Source organism: Macaca nemestrina, chromosome 10 (assembly GCF_043159975.1).
Source record: "Macaca nemestrina isolate mMacNem1 chromosome 10, mMacNem.hap1, whole genome shotgun sequence".
NCBI classification, from domain to species: Eukaryota; Metazoa; Chordata; class Mammalia; order Primates; family Cercopithecidae; genus Macaca; species Macaca nemestrina.
The window spans coordinates 88,238,549-88,261,569 of NC_092134.1; the positions used below are offsets into that span (position 1 = coordinate 88,238,549).

Genomic DNA, 23,021 nt, shown 5'->3' on the forward strand with positions numbered 1-23,021 from the left:
AAAATAAATCATAGACCTACATCCATAAAACTCTTAGAAGATAAATGTTAAAAAAAACTTCATGACTTTGGATTCCGAATGGTTTCTAAGACATGACACCAAGAGCACAAATAACAGAATAAAAGGTAAACTAGAGGTCATCAAAATTAAACATAATTTTGTTTCAAAGAATACTATTAAGAAAGTGAAAACACAATCCACAGAATAGGAGAAAATATTTTCAATGTATCTGCTGTGGTTTGAATATGTCTCTTCCAATTTAGGTATTGCCAGTGTGGTAGTATTAACTGGTGGAGACTTTAACAAGCGATTAGGCCATGAGGGCTTGTACCTCATGAATGGTATTAGGTGCCCTTATAAAAAGAGTTGATGAAAGAAGTTCTCCCCACTTGCCCTTATGCCTTCTGCTATGTGAAGACGCAGCATTCCTCTCCTCCAGAGGATGCAGCCCTCACCAGACACCACATGCTGGCAACTTGATTTTGGAATTTCCAGTCTCTGTAACTATGAAAAATAAATTTCTATTCTTTACAAATTACCTGGTCTGTGGTCCTGCGTTACAGCGGCACAAACAGACTAAGACAATATACAATAAGGGACTTCTATCCCAAATATATAAAAAATGCTTACAACTCAACAATAGAAAGACAACACAATTAAAATAGGCAAAGGATTTGAACGAACATTTCTCCAAAGAAGCTATACAAATGACAAACACATGAGAAGATGCTCACCATCAGTAGGCATTAGAGAAAACAAAGTCAAAACTGCAATGACATACCACTTCATAACAACTAGAATGGCTTTTTTTTTTTTTTAAGTGCTGATGAGGATGTGAAGACATTAGTATCCTCATACACTGCAGGCAGAATATGCAGTCACTTTGGAAAATACTATGGCAGCTCCTCAAAATGTTAAACCTACAGTTACTGTATATTCCAACAATTCCATTCTTTGTTATATTCTCAAGAGATATGAAACCATGTGTCCCCACCAACACTTGTCCATGAATGTTCATAGCAGAATTATTCATAATAGCCAATGAGTAGAAACAACCAAAATGTCTATCAATGAATAAACAATGCAGTTTATACATATAATGGGATGTTATTTGGCCACAAAAAAGGAATGAAGTACTGATACATGCTACAACATGGATGAACCTCAAAGAGTGGGTGAAATGAAAGAAGACAGTCACAAAAGGCCTTATACTGTATAGTTCCACTTTTATGAAATGTTCAGAACAGGCAAATCCATAGAAACAGGAAGTAGATTGGTGGTTGCCAGGGGCCAAGGGAAAGGGTTTAGGGAGTGAGTGCTAATGGGCACTGGTTTCTTTTGAGGGCAATAAAAATGTTCTAGAATTAGATGGTGGTGATCACAACTTGGTGAATGCACTTAAAATACCTGAATTGTTTACAAATTTTTAATATTTTCTATTTTATTACATACTGAGTAGATTCACAAGAATAGAAAGCATTTAAAATATTTAAATGCTTTTATGAAATGTCCAGAATAGGTAAATCCCTAGAAACAGAAAACAAATAGATTAGTGGTTGCCAGGGGCTAAGGGAAAGGGGCACACCTGAATTGTGCACTTTAAAAAGGGCATTTTATGGTATATAAATAATATCTGTATATAGCTGTTATTTTTAAAAGGGGCATAAGGGCTGGGCACAGTGGCTCACACCTGTAATCTCAGCATTTTGGGAGGTCGAGGCAGGCGGATCACTTGAGGTCAGGAGTTTGAGACCAGCCTGGCCAACATGGTGAGACCCTGTCTCTACTAAAAATACAAAAATTAGCTGGGTTTGGTGGCAGGCGCCTGTAATCCCAGCTACTTAGGAGGCTGAGGCAGGAGCATCGCTTGAACCCGGGAGGTGGAGGTTGCAGTGAGCTGAGATCATGCCACTGCACGCCAGCCTGGGTGACACAGCAAGACTCTGCCTCAAAAAAAAAAAAAGAAAAAAAAAAAAAGAGGGGCATCAGCTTCAAATGGGCATTTGATAGAAACTATAAAAGTAACTGAAAATATTTATAATGTATATATTTTACAGATATCTCATAAATAATTAAAGTCAAATAGTTTTGAGCACAGGCAGTATATCCCCAAGAACTTCCCTCTATTTTCTGCAAATTAATCTGTGTGAAATGCTAGGAAATATGTGGTGTAACTATCACGGTGATTTCGTAAAACGAGTTTTAACAAGAACAACCCATGAGGACCTTATAAAAATGCAACTTTTGCACTTTGAAATGTATTTTTGAGATTTTTTTTTTTTTAAACTAGAACAATGTAGAAACCAACAGAGAAGTTGAAGACGAATTTAGAGAAAAGGTAACAACATTCGGCCTTTGGCCCAAAACACTTTTTCAGTGAGGAGGGAAGAGTACTTTAAAGCCATCTGCAGCTTTCGAGCTACGAAGCCATAATGGGTACAACACGCTCAGAATCCTCTGTTAAATCGAAGGGTAATTATGTCTATTCATCAGGGCTGCCACGTAAGCAACCTACCTCAGGAGCACGCTGACATGCTTGGGGCTTGTAAAATTTGGTTATCAGCTCATTGCCGGTGCCCAGAAATTTTGATCTGGCTGGCACACCTGGATAGCGGCCAGATGATCAAGAGAAAATGCCTGGTTCCCTGCTACATCCCTGCTGGAAGTTGAGACCACCAAAAGCAGAGGTCTAATAATACCATTCAGAACAGTGATGGTGAAATTCAGAGTGCTCTGGCACCCACATATATCCCTTTAGACAGTGCAACTGGTGTCTGAATTTCAACCTCAGCACAAATTAATTTTTGATTACATTTTTTAAAACATTGTATGAACTATTTTTTTAACATAAAAACCGAAACAACTACTGAGTTTTTAAGCAAGCACTTTTTAGTATATATTAAGAAGTCATTTCTAAAAGTAAAACAAAACAAAAAACAAAAACCCCACTAATTTTCCCAGTGGAACCCTGAAGAAATCAGAGCTGCTTTTGGCTCACATCTGCAGGGCTGAGTGTACATTCCTCTGGGGGCCAAAAGTTCAAGGGCAATCCTCCAGCCTCCAGTCCTCCTTCCTTTTTCAAACAAAATATTGTCTTAAAATATTGGAGTGTTTCCTAGGGGTTACATTCCTGTCTGAAACTGGGTTGGATTATCTAAGAAAAAAATTTTTCCATTTCACTTAGTTATTATGCTCAGAACAAAAGGGATATATCATCCAAGCAATGAGAGTTCTCCAGTCAGTCTTGTCTTACCAAAACAGTTTAAGATCATGAAAATAATTTTATGTCTAACAAACTTTTCAGCATGGCAACAAGGAATAAACAGAGGTTACCTCCATGTACAGTTATCTTGATTAAGATATCCATAGAGAAAGCAAGCCACTCCTACGACTGCAGCCAGGAGAAGCATCTGAGTGTAATAGCCCAGCCAAGCAAAGTAGATTCCAATCTTCTCTCCATAATATTTCCTGAAGAAAGACAGAAATTATTTTTAGAAGATACAAATAATTACTCTGCAGCTTCATCCTAATATTAATTTCTGATTTTAAATAAAGGAGGCTTTAAGCTTAAACCTGACTCGATTCACCCTTAAAACATTCATTTTCATAACAGACCCTGAATTCTATGAAACAAAAAGTGTATTACACATTATAGAAGAACTGATCACTATCGCTGGTTTGCCTGGTGAAAGTATATTAAAATACAGCAAGGAAGAGAAAAATGCTGATTATGGAATACATACAGAGTATTACTATCATTCTTTGTAAAGATCAGCACTATTTTACACATTCTCCAAAAGACTGTTCTTCATATGCATGAGACAAATGAACATGAACAATCTGCTCAGTTATTTGCTTTTACTTAACTAGGGAAGTTCCTTGGAGGAAATGTAACATAAATCACAAATACAGTTGAGCCTTAAACAACACAGGTTTGAACTGCATGGGTCCACTTAGATGTGGATTTTTTTTTTTTCAATAAAAGATAAAGCTAGTGTGCCTGCCTCTCCTGCCTCCCCTTCCACTTCCTCCACCTCTTCCCACTCTGTCACCCCTGAGACAGCAAGAATAACCCTCCTCTTTTTCCTCCTCCTCAGCGTACTCAATGTGAAGACAAGGATGAAGACCTTTATGATGATCTATTTCCATTTAGTGAATGGTAAATATACTCTTATGATTTCTTAACAACATTCTTTTCTCTAGCTTTATTGCAAGAATATAGTATATGATACATGTAACATTCAAAATATGTGTTAACTGATCGTTCATGTTATTGGTAAGACTTCCAGTCAACAGCAGACCATTAAAAGTTTAAGGGGAGTCAAAATTTATATGCAGGTTTTCGACTGTATGTGTGTGGGGGTGCCAGTGCCCTACCCCTGCGTTGTTCAAGGGGCAACTGCAATAATAATAGGAAAAATAATAATACTAATCTGTAGTGGAAGTCTCTCTGACCAAAATTTTTGCAAAACTGATGTACGAATGAAAGAAGGCAGGATGCATATGACTGAGAAACCCATCACCCTGTATTCCTTATATCTAGCTCTTCTATTTTTTCCTAATTTTTAAAAACTGGTTAATGGTATACTCTGGGGTAAAGGGAGGCCAGGTAGGCAAGATTAAAGAGTGCAGGCTGACCAAGAAGCAGTGCCAGAATTGTTCCTGAAAGGAATGTCAAGTACAGTCAGGCAGAGTTTAGGAATGAAGAGACGGTTCAGGTGACTGCTGCTGTTGCTGATATTCCCCAAGACTGACTCATTTCTGCCTTCATCTTGATCTGTAGAACAAGGAGATTTACTTCACTCTGAGGCCTGCGTGAGACTTCAGGCTCAGTATGGAGCTGGGCTGAACTCCTTGGTCTTAGCCTTGTGGGGACTCAGCTCTGAGCAAAACTTGGAGTCCTGGGAGACTTCAGACAGGAACATCCCTGGGCTGGACCAGCACTCACAGGGAAGGTCTGAGACCAGCTCCATGGGTCACAGGCCTGGGTGTAGGTCACATTCACAGGGAAAAAGGAAGAGCTGAGACAGACCTGAGGGTGGAATCGGGAGATGGGAGGAACACAGTGTGGTGATTTTCACATGACCGGAGCTTTGCTGTCTAGCTCACGGAAGGCAGGCAAATGGCAGGCTCAGGATAGAGCCCGGAAGAGAAGTCTGGCCGTGGATTCGAGATGCCTTGGCCTCTTTTTGGTTATGCTCTCTGTAATAAGTTTTCATCAGCCATCCATCCTGGAAATGCCATATTTAAATTGGAAAGAATCTTAGAAGTTGCCTGGTCCAACCTCCCAATAATAAAAAATACCCTGCTGTGTTTAAAGAGCTAGTCAGGCAGTCTCTGCTTGGTTATTTACTGTGACAAGGAGTTCAATACTTTCTAAGGCATGCCTGTTACATTGTAAGCAAGGCCAGAAAGATTTTTCAAATCTTAAAAGGAAATCTGTCTCTTAGTTCTTGCTGAAAAGCTGGAAATAATGAGGATTCCTTCAAATGTAATATTTTCTGATCATTGTCCCTCTCTGCCAAATAAGTCCCAACTCTTAAAATCCATTTAACAAAATTCAGCTTTGATTTTTAAAATCAAAATTACAAGTATATAGTCATTAAATAGTCTAATAGCTCTAGAAGGCTGGTTATAAAAAGGAGCAGTCCCTTACCCCCTCACCTATTTCCTGCTGCCCAGAAGCAGTCACTTTAAACTCCTATAGTTGATGCTTAGAATATTTACTTCCCTATCTCTAAATAACATGCAAGAAGTGCTGCTTATTGATTTTTCAGTTTGGTGCATCACCTATTGACTTTCTATTCTGGACGATGTGGATTAAGCTCTCTTGCAACCCCTCGCCTCATCTAAATATCCACATCTCTATTCCTGCCATCCTCACATAGTTACAATATAACTTTTGGTTAGATTAATATTCTTGCTTTACATTATTATGATTCTATAAACACTATTCACAGCTGAATCAAGTCATTGCTATAATTACTTTTTCCTCCCTGCTCAGTATCTTGTTCTCCCTAGAGTTAATAATTGTCTTCATGGCTCATTGCTTAGTTTTGTGTACTTATCAACAATTCAACCCCAGACTCTCCCCTAATGTGTCACTTTCTCAATAGTTTCAAACACATGAGATCATCTATCAGTTTCAACTCCTTGAATAAATGCCCTCAGACCTCCTCCAACCTTGACTAATGACTCTCCAAGCCCTGCCACAGAACTGTGTCACCTGGGATCTCTCTGTCCCTCTCTCTTGTGCTGGCATATCCTGTTAACTAACTCTTAGGTCTTCTTTCTTGGTGGAGCACCTCCTCCATTACCTTGCACATCTAAACTGTGAAAATTCCTCATACTTAACAGTTTGAGCATACATAGAGTTACACAGATATGGTCAAACTTTCCTTAGACATGTGAAGTCACTGCTGTCTTTTAGTGTGTAGTGTCATTGAGAAGCACAATGCTTTTGAGTCTTGATCCTTTGTATGACTTTCTTTTCATTTTGCTTTCTAAAGGCTAGCAAGATCTTCTTTGTCCCCAGTGTTCTGAGCCATCGTGTTGGAGTGACTCAGTGGCTCTATTTTCATCCACTAGGCTGGGTACTCAGCAGGCTCTTTCCACCTAGAGACTCATGATGTTCAGTTCTTCAGATACTTCTCTGGAAGTACTTCTCAGATTTCTTCCCTACATTTTTTATCCTCTGGTTTCTCACACTCCTATTATTTATACATTGTACCTCCTGGACTGATCTAATTTTTTATCCTTTCCCCCTTTTCTATCCCTTTATAAATTTTGCTCTATGCTCTGCATAATTTCTTCAACTTCATTTTCTAATGGCTTCTATTGGTGTTTTTCTGTCTAATCACATTTTCAGTTTCCAAGAGCTAGATTTTATTCTCACAACAATCCTTTCTTATAGGATCCTGCCCTTGTCTGGTGAATACCCTATTTTCTTTTATTACTCTGGGGGTAAAAAATGGGAGTTTGGAGGGAAACTTTTCTTTTTCACCTGTGCAAAGTCTGGTTCCCATAGGTTGCTGTTTCCAGTTTGGTTTGCTTTTTGGGAAACCAAATGGAAAGAGCCCATTTTCCCTTCAGTAATCCCTGGGAACCACAGATGAGGTTTAATAGCCTGAATGTTCAAGGGGTTACTAGTTGAGAAGCAATGAAGGGAAAGAACATGTGCACCAGGGACAGGGGACAGTTAAATGCATTTCCCCTAGCAAAATATATTCAAAATAGTCGCGAAATTTTCTTTACTGAAGCAAAAATAAATAAATAAATAAAAAATCGAGCACATAAAAAATGATTAAGAACCCATCACTCTGCCATCAGATGCTATTGGCTTAACATAAAAGGAAATTAATAAAATGGAAACTTCACATGAATGTCAACCTCAAATATTTACATATGTACAAACATCTTTTAAAATCTTATTTTACAGGGTAAACAGAGTTAATGAAAGTGCCTCTTCATGACTGTAATCTCGGTGATTGAATGACAAGGGAATCCAAGTATGATCACATAAAATAAAGAAATCTCTTATGAAACAATGAATCTAAGCAATGATTGTTGATAGATGCTATCATCACAAAAAAGAGAGACAAATGGACATTATATACCTTCTGATATAAGTACCTAACTCCACGTATAACGTATTCTTGTATAAAATCTAACCTCAATCAGATTAAGCTTCTAGATGAGGATCCAATTACTTAGCTAATGCAAATACACAAATTATGTAGTCATAGCAAATACAGAGGAACATGTTCAACACCACCACAGGAGAGAATGAAATCAGCAAAACAGGGAATGCAAGGCATTCTTTCAACAACAGCAAGGAAAACAAGAAATAAACAGTGAAACTGAGACCAGAAGAAATTTGAGAGATTGTATTAACTGCAACCTCTGGACCATGTTTGGATCCTGCTTTGAACTAAAAAACCATTAAGTTGTTTTCGGGACAATAAGGGAAATCTGAATCCTGATTATCTGATGATATTAATTTTTTTTTTTTTTTTTTTTTTTTTTGGAGACAGGGTCTTACTCTGTTGCCCTAGAATGCAGTGGCACAATCATAGCTTACTGCAGCCTCAAACTCCTGGGCTCGAGCAATTCTCCCATCTCAGTCTCCTGAGTAGCTGGGACTACAGGTGTAAGCCATCATGCCTGGCCTTTTTTTTTTTTTTTAAGACTAGATCTCACTATGTTGCTCAGTCTGGCCTCAAGCGATCCTCCTGCCATAGCTTCCTAAAGTGCTGGGATTAGAGGAATGAGTCACCTCACCCAGCCTTCCTTTTCAAAAGGGGGTATTCTGGTTATGTTTAAAAGACACCTTATTTAGAAATAGATGCTAATGAAATGATATGACATTTGGAGTCTGCTTCAAAATGATCCAGTGGAGTAGGGAGGGAAAGAAGTGGGAGTAAAAGTGAAACAAGATTAGCTATGAGTTTATACTTTTTGGAGCTGGGTGACAGATGAATGCAGGCTCGCGATGATACTCTATTTCTGTATATATTTGAAATTTCCCATGGAAAATGTAAAACAAAACAAATATTCATTTGTTTAAAACTTTCACTTTTAAGGTCTAGTAGTTTTCTCAAGTAGGTGGCAAGTGCACGGGGCACTGAGACACCATAAAAAAACAGGTACGTGACCCAGGCAGTCATGAAGTTAATTCTCCTCTCCTCTTCACTCTCCACATGCAATCCATAAACAAGTCCTGTTGACTCGACTCCCCAAACACATCCCAAATCTGCTCCCACAGTCTCTTGCCTGGCTCACTCAAACAGCCTCCTACCTAGTGGTCTCCCTGCTTCCTGTACCCCTTATAATCCATGCTCCACATTATCTTTGCAAACTGTGAATAGGATACAATGACTTAAACATTTAAAATATTACAACTGCTTCTCACTGCAATTAAAGTCTAAACTCTTTTCGGCACTCCTGCCACCCCTCTAACTTCATGTCTTATCATTCTCTTTCTCACTAGCACTGGTCTTTGATGTTTCCTCAAACTTGCCAAATGTGTGTGCATCTCAGAGCCACTGTACAAGCTGCTCCTATTCCTAGAAGGACTTCTCCCAAGTCCTCAAAGTACTGACTTCTCTTCACAATCCGGTCTCAGCTTAAATGTCACCTCCTCAAAGATGACTCCCTAAACTCACTTCCCACTCTGCCCTCCCATCCTATTGCTCTATTTTCTTCACTTCAATTAGAAATTCTGTTTATTTATTTTCATATTTTATTGGTGTTCTTGGTCTATCTCCCACAAGCCAGTATCCTCAGCACTGCCCAAACAATGTAAGCTTCTGGAGGAAAACCAACAGCGTACTTTGGGAAGAAAAACTCTTGAGCTAGTCATTGTGTCTTGTGGGATACAATGAAATAGAACCTAGCAGCAGACACAAGAAAAGAGTAAAAATGCATATGTCTTACCATACAATAGAGGCTACATCTAACATTTACTTCTGTGCAATATGGAATTTGGTGGGTCTGCATCCCAGTTCCTGGGTAGGAGGTAACCTCTAAACCCTTGGAACTTCCTGAGAGACAGGAGTGCCTTTTTATTCACGGTGGGACCCTAGGACTATGCCTGATAGTTTATGCCAGTGAAGTGGCTCATGGTGGGCCTCTAGAGAGTTTGTGCTAATGAGATGACTCAGGGTGGAGGCTGGCCATGCTAGAAAGATCAACCATACAATTGGAGAACTGGAGCTTTGAGCCACATATTACTGGCCATCTTCCAGGGAGAGGATGGTACTGGAGATTGAGCCACATGGGTAATGATTCAATTAATCACGCCCACACAATTAAGCCTCAGTAAAAACCCTGGCCAACGAAGCCCAGCACTCTGGGTCAGCTCCCTTAGCTGGCAAGAGTCTTGATGAGTACTGTCACATTCAGATGCTGTGGGGTAACACACTGAGTGCCTCCCCCTGGAGTACTCCCTACAACCCCTCACCTGATAAGATCCAAGGGCTGCTTTTTGTATATGCTTCGAGGATGAGCCCATTCTCTGTACAGAAGGTACCGTTCATTAGGGCAGCTGGGATCCTCTGACTGACGGCGGAATTTGCACTGTGACGCAGAAGGGAACAGGTGAGCACCATAATCATCATATTTTCACAAATCTGTTTCTTAAATGTGATACAAATATTTGATAGTCCGTTGTGAATAAGGGGTCCTCACCTGCTGGAAGGGGTGGAAATACCATCTAATTTTTAGTGATTCTTAACCAGGCATGGTACTAGCCTCCTTGGGGGTCATTTGTGAATGTGGGCAGGATGAATGACTCGGTGTTACAATCCTGGGGAGCACTGCAGGGACTCTGTGAGGGCCCCAGAGATGCTTAAAATGCTTTCAGTGGGGGCAGTCCTACACAATGAAAAATTGGGCCACCCAAGTGCCCAAATCACTGCACCAGAGGAACACGGGATAGCCCACCCCTCTCCACGGACAATGGGGAAACCAGGGCCTTGGCTGGTTAACAGCAGGGTCAATTCTAAAACCTAGGCTTCTTTGCCCCCAGTTCAGCAGTTATTCTGTGATAACAGATAGAAAAAAAAAAAAAAAACAAAGCTTGATATCATGTTATACACTTAGCTTATTCAAGAAACAAAACTTCCTGCTTAAATCCAGTTGTTTTTTTTCCTAACTCATTTTTCTTCTTCTGGCACTAGAACCAGATTACCACCCAGCCAAATCAGGGCATAGGCCCTGACCTTCACACATCTCCCTCTCAAATACCACATGGGACCATCTGTTAGCCTGAATATAGGACCACTGCAATTAGAAGAGGCTTTAGTGGAAAAGACCTGACCAAAAGCAAATGTCAACTGCTATAGAACCTTGGCACCCCAAATTAATATTCGTGACAGCTATTTGCAAGCAGCCTCAAAATTCATGTCCTGCTATTCGCTATTAGCTAAATTCAGTGGGGTACAAAAGTAAAACACATGGACTCTCAGGCTGGATGGCTACATTGGGTCTCTTAGGATCAGTATTTACTTCACCCAGCTCCCTGTTCTCTACTTTTCCATGTGTGTCAAGCTGCTGTTCAGTGTCCTAGTTTTATTATGTTATTTAGTACATTTCAATATTGTCTATCCACAAATACATGTACTACACAGTAGCAATTACCAGTATCAGTCTTTGCTTTCTTTGGTCTTACAGAGTCAGATGAATTGATAGTGAATATAACAAAGTAATAATGCAATATAATATAGTATTTATTTCAATGATGGAGTTGTAAATGTCCCTGCATTTACAGTGGTCACATTTTAAAAATTTCATTTCACGAGAGATGTTCTCGGCTAGAGAAGTACTCTTGAATTTGAGGGGTTGCCGTAATCTCAGAATATAGTCCTTAAAAAAATGTCAACAATCTGGGGTACTGCCATTGTCACAACCACCCTGACAGATGCCTTTTTAAAAGCCCAGGGATATTCCAGGGGACAGTTTGAAAATCATATTCCAAATGAGGAAGTAAAGTCTATGTTACAGAAAATGATAAATAAGAAGGTCTAACTTGTATTTTGCTGACAAAGAACTAATTTTTTTTGGTTGATAATAACATCTGTTAGTAATTATGAAAATAGCTAACACTTATAATAGTATTTATTATATGCTAGGGACTAACATTTGGATTAATTTAATGGATTAATTTAAAGCTCTTAACAACTCTAGGAGGTAGGTTATAATTTATTCCCAGCTTATTGATGAAGAAATGGAGAAGAAAGGCTAAATGACTTTCACAAGGTCATCTAGCTAGAAAGTGGCAGGGCAGGCATTTTGGTCCCAGAAATGCTAACACGGATTAACTGCTAATCTATACTGCTTTACACATTAACTGTGAGAGAGGCACTGTCCATTCATTCATTTGCTCCTTTAAAACTGAGTATCTTTATGACTGGGATCCATCTGTGAACAAAAGACCTGGTTCTTACCCTAAATGAGCTTGTAATCTTGCAGTATGTTCCCTTCATTTTATTGAGGAAGAAACAGTCAGGAAAGTTAGCCCTTTGCTATTGTCAACACCAGAGTATACAGAAGGTCTTTTAGTTCATTTTTGCCTTTTAACTTACATCATGGAGTGGGAAAGCTGCCTTGTAGATCCCAGAGTTTACAAGTCTGTTGATCCCAAACTTGCTAACATTGTTTATCAGTTGATACTTGACCCGAGAGAGGATGAAGTAAACCTAAAAAGATTCCAAAATAGAGTATGTGGTTTATACAGTGTAACTAGCCAATCCAATCATTGTTTACTACTGTAACATGAATCTGCTGGCATATTTCTTTTCTTTTTGTGCAGTTTTTAAAAATAAAACCAAACCAACCAAACCACAAAACAGCAGGTTCCAAATTACCCCAAGAGAGCAACTAAATGTGGTTTAGACTTACAATGCGGCTTCTGGTGGCTGGATTGAAGAAAGCATCTCTATCAACAATGTAAAAATCATTCATCCGGTTCTTCTCAAATGGGGCAGTGAAAAACTCTTGCTCTGGCTTGATGATGCTTTCATCTACACTGAGGACTTTGGTAAACCAGTTGAGTGTACCAAAGGCCGAGGACCGGTTTTTCAGATCATTGGGTTTCAGAGGCAATTTGATATGCATTATCTCAGCATAAGTACATAACACCTCCCACGGTGCATGTACTTTTACAAATACAAGCTTGTCATCCAAAACCTATATTGAAAAAATAAAAACACAGAACAAGAAACCAAACCAACTATTTTCACAATTTTAAAACACACAGATTTTTCTTATGTTGTTGGTAGCTTAAAAAAAAAAATACAGAGAACACCACTAAAAGTGAAGATAACAATAAAAATAGATTTGCAAACCATCAAAAATTTTTGCTTTAAAGACAATTTCTTGGTTTGAATCATTAAGAAATTCAAATAATCAGTTTATAAAACTATGAAAATAATTTATAAAATGAAGAAAACCAAACTTATTTGTCTATCACTCTACCCAAATAATTGACAAAGTAAAAACACTAGAATATTCATTGTAGTGCTATCATAATGAAAAATTTTTAATTTTCTAAACTTTGAACTGTCTATTGTCTATCTGTTCAATATCATATTATGTGGCTATTAAAAATGTCAAAGAATTATGTTTATTGCCATAAATCCATTTGCTACATATTAAAGGGAAAAAGCAAATTATAAAACTGTGAAGTGGTAATTTTCTCCTTTTTGAAAGATAAAAAATGTGTATATATATATATTTTTGAGGAAAACAGCTCAGAAGGACTGCAAAATTATTTATGGATCATTAAGATACAGATTATTTTCCTTATTCTTATGTTTCCTAATATTTACCATAAACTATTTTTTGTATAACAGAAAAGCTTTTAAAAGTTTCTTAAAGGCAGAAATAATCATTCATACATGCATTCATTGTAAAATTCGTTGGCTATTAAAAAAGATCTGCTGGTTTTGATCAGAAAAAAAGAATACATTCTATACAATGCAGATTTTGATTGACTCCTCTCCCAGTCTATGACTAAGATGTGGCCAGGGCTGCGTGTTTCCAATGTCACCCCAGTATTCCAAGTGGCACGAAGCTGCCCAAGAACAGTGGTCAGCCAAGGGCTGAAAAGGGACCAATACTTACTGATCTTGTTGCTTCTAACTGCAGGCCATGACAGATAAGGTTAGATTCGTATGCTTGTCTTTTCCTCTGTCAAAAGAAATTGGAATATGTTAGACCTTTAGTTTACCAAAGGCAGAAAAAGGCATTTTTTAAAACGATATTAATAACAAAACCAAACTAGCGTGGACCTGAAAAAGAAATTCATCAGCTCCAATGGAACAGAAGCAATGAAGCAGCTCTTGCTGCTGGTGACGTGTGAGTGTTGGATCCCCAAGAGAATGCAGTGGAGGGTAGTTCGATGCCCTGGCACCCTCGCAGGCTCTGGGCTGTCCTGGTGGGGTTTCAATCATCTGAGGTAAATAACAGTATCCTGCTTTGACACAATCCCATGTACTTTTTGGCTCACAAAAGCATACAAATTGAGCTTTCTGAGTCCTATTCACTGATACGAGTTTTCAGAGTTGAAGATCCCAGATTTTAAAAATTTGATTTCCATACCATTCAAATGGTTCACTTACTGGATGTGTATGCGTCATCCCAGCATATCTTGACCAAATTAAATAAAACAACACAGGCAATTTTGGCAAAATTCAGAGAATTTTTTTCTGTCTGCAAGACTGAGATGTTTGTGAAGCTATAAATGTCTAAATCTATAAAAATAGTGAACTAAATCTATATTACATAGCCATTTCAAAAGATACAGAATTTACTACACTTATCGATATTAAATTTTAGATGCCTAGGCTTTTGCCATGCTGCGCCCAAAGTTGTAAGGGAAGCATGCAAAGATGGAGACTTGTTTGACCTTTTAAAAAGAATGTTTTTCATGACAAAATAGTTTATACTGCTTTGTGAAATGAAGAAAATGAGTAGACACAGAGGTTAAGAACACAAGCTTTGCTATGGTTTAAATATGTCCCCTCAAAATCATGTTAGAAACTGAATCCCCCATGCAACAGTGTTGAGAGGTAGGGCCCACTGAGGGGTGATCAGGTCACACGGGCAGACTTAACAAATTAATGACATTATCACAGGAGGGGTTTCATTAGCATGGAATGGGCCCCTTATAAAAGTTTGGCCCCTTTTTGTTTCTAACCCCCTGCCCCATTTTTGTTTCTCCCCACCACCTCTCTCTCCCCCACCACTGTGGGGGTGACACTGCAAGAAAGTCCTCACCAGATGCCAGCCCCCTTGATCTCAGACTTCTCAGCCTACAGAACTGTGAGCCAATCAATTTCTGTTCTTTATAAATTAGTCTGTGGAATTCTGTTGCAGCAGCACAAAATGGACTAAGATGAGCTCTGTAACCACACTTCCTGGGTTCGAAATCTGAATTTATTATTTGTCAGCTCCATGACCCATGACAAGAAAATTAAACTCTTCATGCTTCATTTTCTTCATCTGTAGAATTAAGAAAACCCACTTGTTTCCTTTTTAGGGTCTTGTGAAGATATGATTTAAACTACGTAAAGCACATGAAGTAGAATTTTCATTTACAATAGTGACGAAAGGTAACTTGGAGCAAGCCTTACACTGAAGACAGCTGAAAAAGCTGGGTGGAGTATTTAGCACAGCAGTTACCAAGATAGAGAGGAACTGCTAGGTCCAGGTCGAGATCATCTAGTGGATCTGGCAGTCAGGCATTTTACCCAGGCAGCAGTACTCATGATCTGCCCACTCTAAAGGGACAAAGTGGGGATGAGCTGCTGTGCTATGCACAGGGCCTAGAACATAATAAACATCCCATTAACTAGAAGTAGGTGAAGCTGCAGGAAAAAGATCAAAGGTCAAAAATTAAAAGAATATACTTGGTATTTGGCTAAATTTGAGTCCAAGTGGAATCCCTGATGTATTGTGTAGAAGTATCAGAAAAAGGATATTGCTTTATTTTTATATCATTAATAAATGGTTGTACAGTACTTAAAACATGCCAGACACTGTTCTAAGAGTTGTACAGATATAGTACATTTAACTGTTTGCTGCAATTTGAATGTACAATAGAGTAGCAGAGGAAACCAGCAAGTGGTATAACTTCCCTAAAAACAAGCAAATGGCCTGGAAATGCCCCACTCAGATAGTGGTTCAGGAGAGTTTCAGGTACAGCTCTCCTACTCTGCTCCCCGCAAATGACTGTTCCCTCTGGGTGTCCCCATCCCCGCCATCTCTGCAATTCATCCTGAGAAGTTCTTCAGCACTTTCTACCTCTGACCCACCATATTCCCAACTTGAACTTGAAAGTTGACTCAGATTCATTCTACTTCTTATCTAAGCAGTACTTCTTCCCTCTAAATCCTAACACTCACACTGTGATTCTTATATAGGAGCCCAGTCCTTATTTCTGATTGATTACCTCTTTATTACTGGGTAAAGCATTTTGATCCCACAGACAGTGTTCATCAGTATATGCCTGACATGGTTTCGATTTGTGTCTTTGTCCAAATGTCATGTCGAACTGTAATCCCCAATGTTAGGAGAGGGGCCTGATGGGGGGTGACTGGACCATGGGGGCAGATTTCCCCCCTTGCTGTTCTCGTGATAGTGAGTTCTCACGAGATCTGGCTATTTAAAAGTGTGTAGCATCTCCCCTTTGCTCTTATCCTCCCGCTCCAGACATATAAGATGTGCCTTCCTCCTCTGCCATGATTGGAAGTTTCCTGAGGCCTCCCCAGCCATGCTTCCTGTACAGCCTGCAGAAGTGAGCCAATGAAACCTCTTTTCTTTATAAATTACCCAGTCTCGGGTAGTTCCTTATAGCAATGTAAGAACTAATACAATACCTAACACATATTTGTTGAAAGAATATACTCAACAAGCATTAGTTCATTTACAAACATTTGAGTGCATTCTATTTTGCAAGCATCCTGCAAAGTGCTGGAGACTGAAAGAAGAATTTAAATTAGTCTGTTACAAAGGAATTATAGAGAAACTTAGTGTCCAGTGACCTAAGACTTTCTCCCAATACAGAATGACTGAAACATTTATTCATGTGCTTCCTGGCACTGTAATGGACATCTGTCATTCTTTATGGCCACTCATTTTAAACTCCTACCAGAGCCCACATCCACTATAAGCAGATAAAAACACAGACACTCCTTTTCCTGGTCTCCCATGAAATTCAGCTCCTGGCACTTGAGCTAGGCCCTGCCAACTAGACTACCTGGCTCCAGGCTCCAAACTGAATGCTAGTGATGCAAAGCAGCCAGGCCCAGCAGAATACATTCTGGGGTGGCTAAGAGAGCAAATGCCAGTTCCAGAAATGGTAGAGGTTATGGCAGGAGCTTCCCATAGCCACTGCTAGTCAGTGATACCAGCGGTGCTGGCAGCAGCCCTGTGCTCAGGACGGCAACTGTGCTTTTTCTCCTGCAGCAGAATTTAAGGTACTGCTTCTGGCTGCGTATCTCTAAGCTTATTTATCTAACCCTTCAGGAGAATCTGTGAGTTCTCTAACATTTTTCTGATAAACTCTTGATATGCTTAAATTACAGTTCATTTCTGATACCGGTAAGCAAGAATCCTGACTAACAGAGAGGCCACAAACTAGGGAAAACATGTTAGCCCAAAACCTAAAACATGGTACAGTAGAGGGAGGGAAAAGGACCGGCACCGTGGCATTCTTTCCTTCAGGGGAGATGACTCACTCTGAGGCTGTACAAAGGGCAACCCAGATGGTCTCACTAGCAGGTCATAGCAGGATCCATGCCTGTGTCTTTGGTATCCTCTAAAATTCAGTCATGAATTTCAGTTAGCATGTGAAAGCTCAGGCCCAAGAATTTTAGCTCTTGGAGACAAATGTCTTCATTAGAAGAGTAGGAGAATCAGTCAGAAGAGGGTCTTCTCCAGTGGCTTGATGGGTGCTTTAACAATTAAGTGCTGGTAGGAAAAAAAAACCATGTAACTCTGTTCAATGGCCTTATTATAAATTCATGATTCCATCGCAGTTGGCCTGTCTCCTTCCTGGCCCCTAGCTATCCACTAGGGAGCTGTTCCAAACATTTAAGGTGCTCCTTGCACTCATTACCTAACTTCCAGCCCAGCATGCTCTGCAGGTGACCTCACCTCCTTCCTTACACAGAAAAGGGCAGCCACCCACTGGAAACTCCTGCCAGTCTCTTTCTTTCTACCTATCAACAGCTGGGCACCACCTCTCTTCTTGGTGTTAGAAGTCCATCCTTTCATCTCTCTTCTTGAGCTTACTTTGGCAATACCTCCCATTTTTCTCTTCATTGCTTTTACTCCTCTGCCAAAAAACACCTTAAATGTTTCCCAGTCTTAAGAATATTAAATCCTCCCATGGCCCTGCCTGCTGTTCAATTACTGCCCTCACTTCAGAGATGTCTTTTAATCTTGATATCATTAAGACTTAAAACAAGCCTATAACAGAGTAAGCATGCAATAAATGTCTAATGAATGAATAAACTGAGTGAATGGTGGATCGATGACTGCCTGTTAACGCCAGAATGAACTAGGGAGTATAAATTGCTGCAGTGCAGCAACTGGGCTCCTTTGTTCTGAGCCCCCCATATTTTCCATGTTCTTTTACTTATGGGTATTACAGGACATGGTGTAGAAAGAGAGATGCAGCTTAATTCTGAAGTACACCAACACCAGATAGATAGCACAGGGACATCCACAGCATGAAGTGATTCCTGGACGCTTCAGAATTTGAATTACCAGATGACAAAAGAAATGAGGCTTAGAGAGCCCAGAATGAGCCAGCCCCACATGAGGGCAGTTATGTCAGACATACCAAACACAAAATATTTCTGTCTGGGTTGTATCAGCTGTATCAGCTATGAATGCAACATGCTTAATAGTGCAAGTCAGACATGTACCTTCTTGGTGGAGTTTCTAAACTGAGGCTACAACTCATCACCTTCAAGGGACTCTCTCTTCTCAGATTTTGTTCTAATAGCCCCTGTAGTTCTTGCAGTTTTGGTTTTCCTGTTACTCCTGGGCATAGTGGTTAGATTCTGAGTCAAAATTGAAATCCTGGCTCTGCCATTTACTAGCTCTGTGATGTCTGGGCAAATAATCAGCTCTATAAGCATCAGCAGTTTCATCTAAAAACAGAAGGGAAGAAATAGCTTCATTTTGGGATTGTTTTAAGGATTAAGAGTGATCATGGGCATAAAGCACTCAGCATGATGCTTGGCATACGATAAGCACTGTAGATATGTCAGCCATCACCATTACCTTCTCTCTGCCTTTCAACTTGCTCGACTTCCCTTATTCCTTAAAAAAAAAAAAAACAACAACAAAAAAAGAAATTCTCTCTATTCCGCAGGGCTTAGAGGCTCATCTCTGTTTTAAATATCAAATATCTAACAAAACAGGCAACCCCACTCACTCTGCCTCTACACCATGCACCCAGTGACCCTTCATCCCTGCAGTGGGACACCAGTACACCATTTTATGGGAACTCATATGGGAACTCATTTTATGGGAACTCATAAAATTAATGAATATGGGAACCCTGCAGTGGGACACCAGTACACCATTTTATGAGAGTCACCTAGACTCCCCCTTCTTGACTCTTCTACACCACTTGGCTATCCTGATCTTCAGGCTACCTTCTTTGATATCTGATGGATATCTATCTTTTCATTCTCTGAAGGCTGTGAACATATCTTTTTATCTCTTCTGCCTCATTTCTATATATAAGGTTGCTGGTGAGAATGCATAGCACATATAATATCATAGATGCAGAAAACATTAGAAATACTTCCCTTCAATCTCATTTTAAGAGCTTGATAATATTCTCTCAGAGAGGTGTACCATTATTTATTTAACTAATTTCAAATGGTTGGATATTTAGGTGGTTTCTACCTTTTTGCTATTATGAAAAATCTTTGTGCATCCATTATTATTTCCTCAGGATAAGGTCCTAAAAGTAAAATTGTTAAAGAGTGTATTCAATTTTAAGTTCTTTAATATATATTGCTGTACTGCCCTCCAGAAAGGTTGCATTCTATTTTAGCTCTTTATAAAAAACTCCGGAGATATTTACCTGATTTCTCTCAGGATAATTGGTAGACCTTGGAGTTGGTTTATAATGCCCTCTTTTTACCACCAACTATAAATACTTAAACAGTTGAATCAAGGATAGGACATTTTTATTTGCTTAAACACATTACTATATCACCTTCGTGTTACTTTAAGAAGACAGTTCTTGTTATTTTCCTTTGGCATGGCAATTCACAAATAACTAGTGGAATATTTAAAAAATTGATCAAACGAGTTTTCTTGGTTTGTTGGGTAGCTAAAGTAAATTAGCATATGTGCTATATTTGTCAAACAGGCACATATCAGGAAAGGACTGCTTACTTAAGGAGAGACTGCTTAAGTGTCTTTAATATGAAATCATCTTTACTTCACTGTAGAATTTACACTTGGATAAGTAACAGTGTTCTTGACATTTAAAAAATTAGGGTAGAGCTGTCTTCCATGTTAAAAATGAAAGATAATTAATATTGCATATTGGCTGACATAGCCATTGCTCAATAAATATTTGCTGAATAAATGAATATCTGAGGCCACACAATTTTAAAGTAAAAATTATCTGTGTCTCTTACTGGAAACCTTATATATAAGAACCTAAACTGATAGTCTATGATCTCTATTTGGCAGTACAAAATGTTTAAACTAGGCTCATGACTTTAAAAACAAAAAGGCTAGTCATAAATTAAATTGTGTTGTAAATGTCTGTATCTCTAGGGGAGCAAATTCATTTGCATTGGAACCAAATTTTATTTTTTAACCTACTAGAATTCTAGTAAAGCCAAAGTGACTGCAATCACTGAGGACCTATGTACATCACAAAAAGATGCATGTGATTCTATTACTGATGGTGGAGAATGGTACTGGCGGTTCAACGTGAAAAAGGACAAAAGCACCTGCCACACTCCAGAAATGGGTATCTTCTTCATACCTCTTTTGAGAGGTTAATAAAGCTGTCAGGGAAATAAAGAATAAAGCAATCAAAATCACAAAGGACAGACTGGCATAATTAAGGAAGCTTTCTATCCCTATGCACCCTGGATTACACATTACACATCTCATTTGGCTTAGTAAAGTCATTGTTGTGAAGGACTTACTTGTGAATTACACAGTAATAGTACTGAGTGTAAACACAAATATCTACCATTTTCTTTCTATTACCCACCATTTTCAGTGTAAAAAGCAGAGATTGCAATGTCTAAGTAGTAAAATTAATGAATATACTGTGATGATAAAGTAGAAATCAGTTGGGATTAATGAAATATATGAATAGATTGATTTCAAATATTCTTAGAGCTTTGTCAGGCAAAGTATTGATGGTGCTGTCATTGTATTTTCAACTTGCCAATCTTTTTTTAACCTACAAAGATGCAAGAGAAATAAGTCATAGGTACTTAATTTGTGAAAAAAAAAATTAGTCTGATTACTGTGCCAGTTATTAGTTATATGTCATGTTCTCCAGAAGGTTTGGTAAGTAGAATACATTATTTAATTGGAACTTAATTTAAATTCACGTGTTGGCGATAAAAACATTTAATGTTAGTGGACTGATCTGATGAAGAATTTACTCAACTGAGTAATGTATGTTCATTAGGGGACAAAAAACAGACGAGCATTTTAAATGATAAAAATAGGATGGAGTGAATATGTAGCTGAAGTTCACTTCCAAATATGACTTTTAAATCAATATCACAAAAGAAAGAAATGCTCATTCTGAGTAACACAGAAAACAAATTTTCAGAGAAGAAAAAATAAACACCCATAATTCACTGCCAAGATAACTATTGTATTAGTTAAGTGTACAATAAAGGTTTTCAGTAAAGTATTTTCCAAACTTACCTGCTTACAGGAACAACTTTGGAGAGCTTATTTAAAATGCAGATTCTTGAGCCCCTCTCCCGGAGGTAGGTTCTGACTCAGCATGTATGGGATAGGGCCTGGACAATCTATTTTTAACAAGCAACCCAGGTGACTTCTCACAGGACAGGTTTAGGAAATCCTGTTTTCTAGGACACACCTTTTCTGTGCATATATGCATGCACAGGTGCACACAGCTATTCTTTTGTGATTATTTATCCCTGTCAAGCCTGTTTTATGAGAGAATTTGGTATAGCTGATTTTTGCCAATCCTGCTGTACTCCTTTACAGATGATCTTTTAAAAAGGTGACACATTTGCCCTGCTGGTACCAGGTAAATGACAGCCTCTTCATTCAGCTTACAGCCAGACCTCAGGAGGAGCAATCAGAAAAAGGGTTTTCTCCTCTCTATGTCTTTGTGAACGTGTTAACTCCTCGGTAGGATAAAATAGAATAATCAGGTCTTACTTTTAGAATTTCATTGTCCTCTCTGTTTTTAAGGTTTCAGCCCAGAGATACTTCCCATTTTGGAAATGAGAAGCAAGAATTGAATTCATTGCTCTTGGTGGTGATACTCAAAAAGAAAACCAAATGTGCTTATACCAGCAACACATTTCGTAGATGTAATTTGAAACTGCTGATTCTAACTTAATTTATTCCTTCTTACCTACAATCTTAGTATAAACAAGTAGGCTGTAAAGCAAGGGAAAAGATAAAAATATAAAGACCTCCCCACTTTAGTCTAAAATATTTAGGAGCTAAAGACAGATCTGACTTCACTCCCTAAAACAAAAGACAGAACACCTGCCAAAAGTTAGCTGGGAAGTAAAACCACCCAGCACTGGCTGCCATATCTCTTACTGAGCCTATCCTAACATGAGGCTCATGTTTCCAATTCATCAACTACCTGTTGCAAATGTCATTCCCAGGCAAACTTTCCATGCTGTTCTGATTCCTCGTAGTGCCCCCCACATTCTGCTATCCCTTTATTTCTTCAATTTGAAGAAGGTAAGTCAATTTTTAGTCTATGCAATCATGCTTTCTTCTTTATGAGGATCCATGAGACAAATTTTTCTCAGGAGGATCTTTCCTACCAGAATACTATGTTACTTTGGAACAACCAGTTTTGTTTTTATTGTGTTGAAACTTTATGTTATTAATAAAATCCTCTTGTATTCTTTGGCAACTAGGAAGTTGAGAGGCAAATTTGCAGCTGATCTCTAACTTTTGAACAAGAACTTATGGTTGATAATAAATCATTTTATTACTCTGACACATGGCTTCATTTTATTTTTCTGGCTTTTATCTCTCTTTTACCCTGATTTAGTCTTTAATTACTTTCATTCTCGATATATTTCCACAGGTGACCTTAAATACTTTTTTTCACTTCCCTCCTAACATTTATATTTATTTTAATTGATAAATAAAAATTGTGTATCATGTACAACATGTTATTTTAAAATATGAATATATAATGGAAGCCAATATCAAGCTGATTAACATATGCATTTACACATCACAAACTTTTGTGGTAAAAACACTTAAAATCTACTCCTTAGCAATTT

At 38.6% G+C, this 23,021-nt stretch overlaps 1 protein-coding gene across 4 annotated transcripts in view; it reads right to left on the reverse strand.

Annotated features, from left to right (window-relative positions):
• Positions 1-23,021, reverse strand: part of LOC105470094 (anoctamin 6) — a 218,630-nt gene that overhangs the window by 67,360 nt on the left and 128,249 nt on the right. For all 4 annotated transcript variants that reach the window (XM_011721844.2, XM_011721846.3, XM_011721843.3 and 1 more), the window contains 5 exons: positions 13,624-13,689; positions 12,400-12,687; positions 12,084-12,197; positions 9,962-10,077; positions 3,334-3,468 (listed from right to left, as the gene is read on the reverse strand). In XM_011721844.2, coding sequence (XP_011720146.2) covers positions 3,334-3,468; positions 9,962-10,077; positions 12,084-12,197; positions 12,400-12,687; positions 13,624-13,689 — 719 coding nt within the window. The remainder of the gene's footprint in view (positions 1-3,333; positions 3,469-9,961; positions 10,078-12,083; positions 12,198-12,399; positions 12,688-13,623; positions 13,690-23,021) is intronic.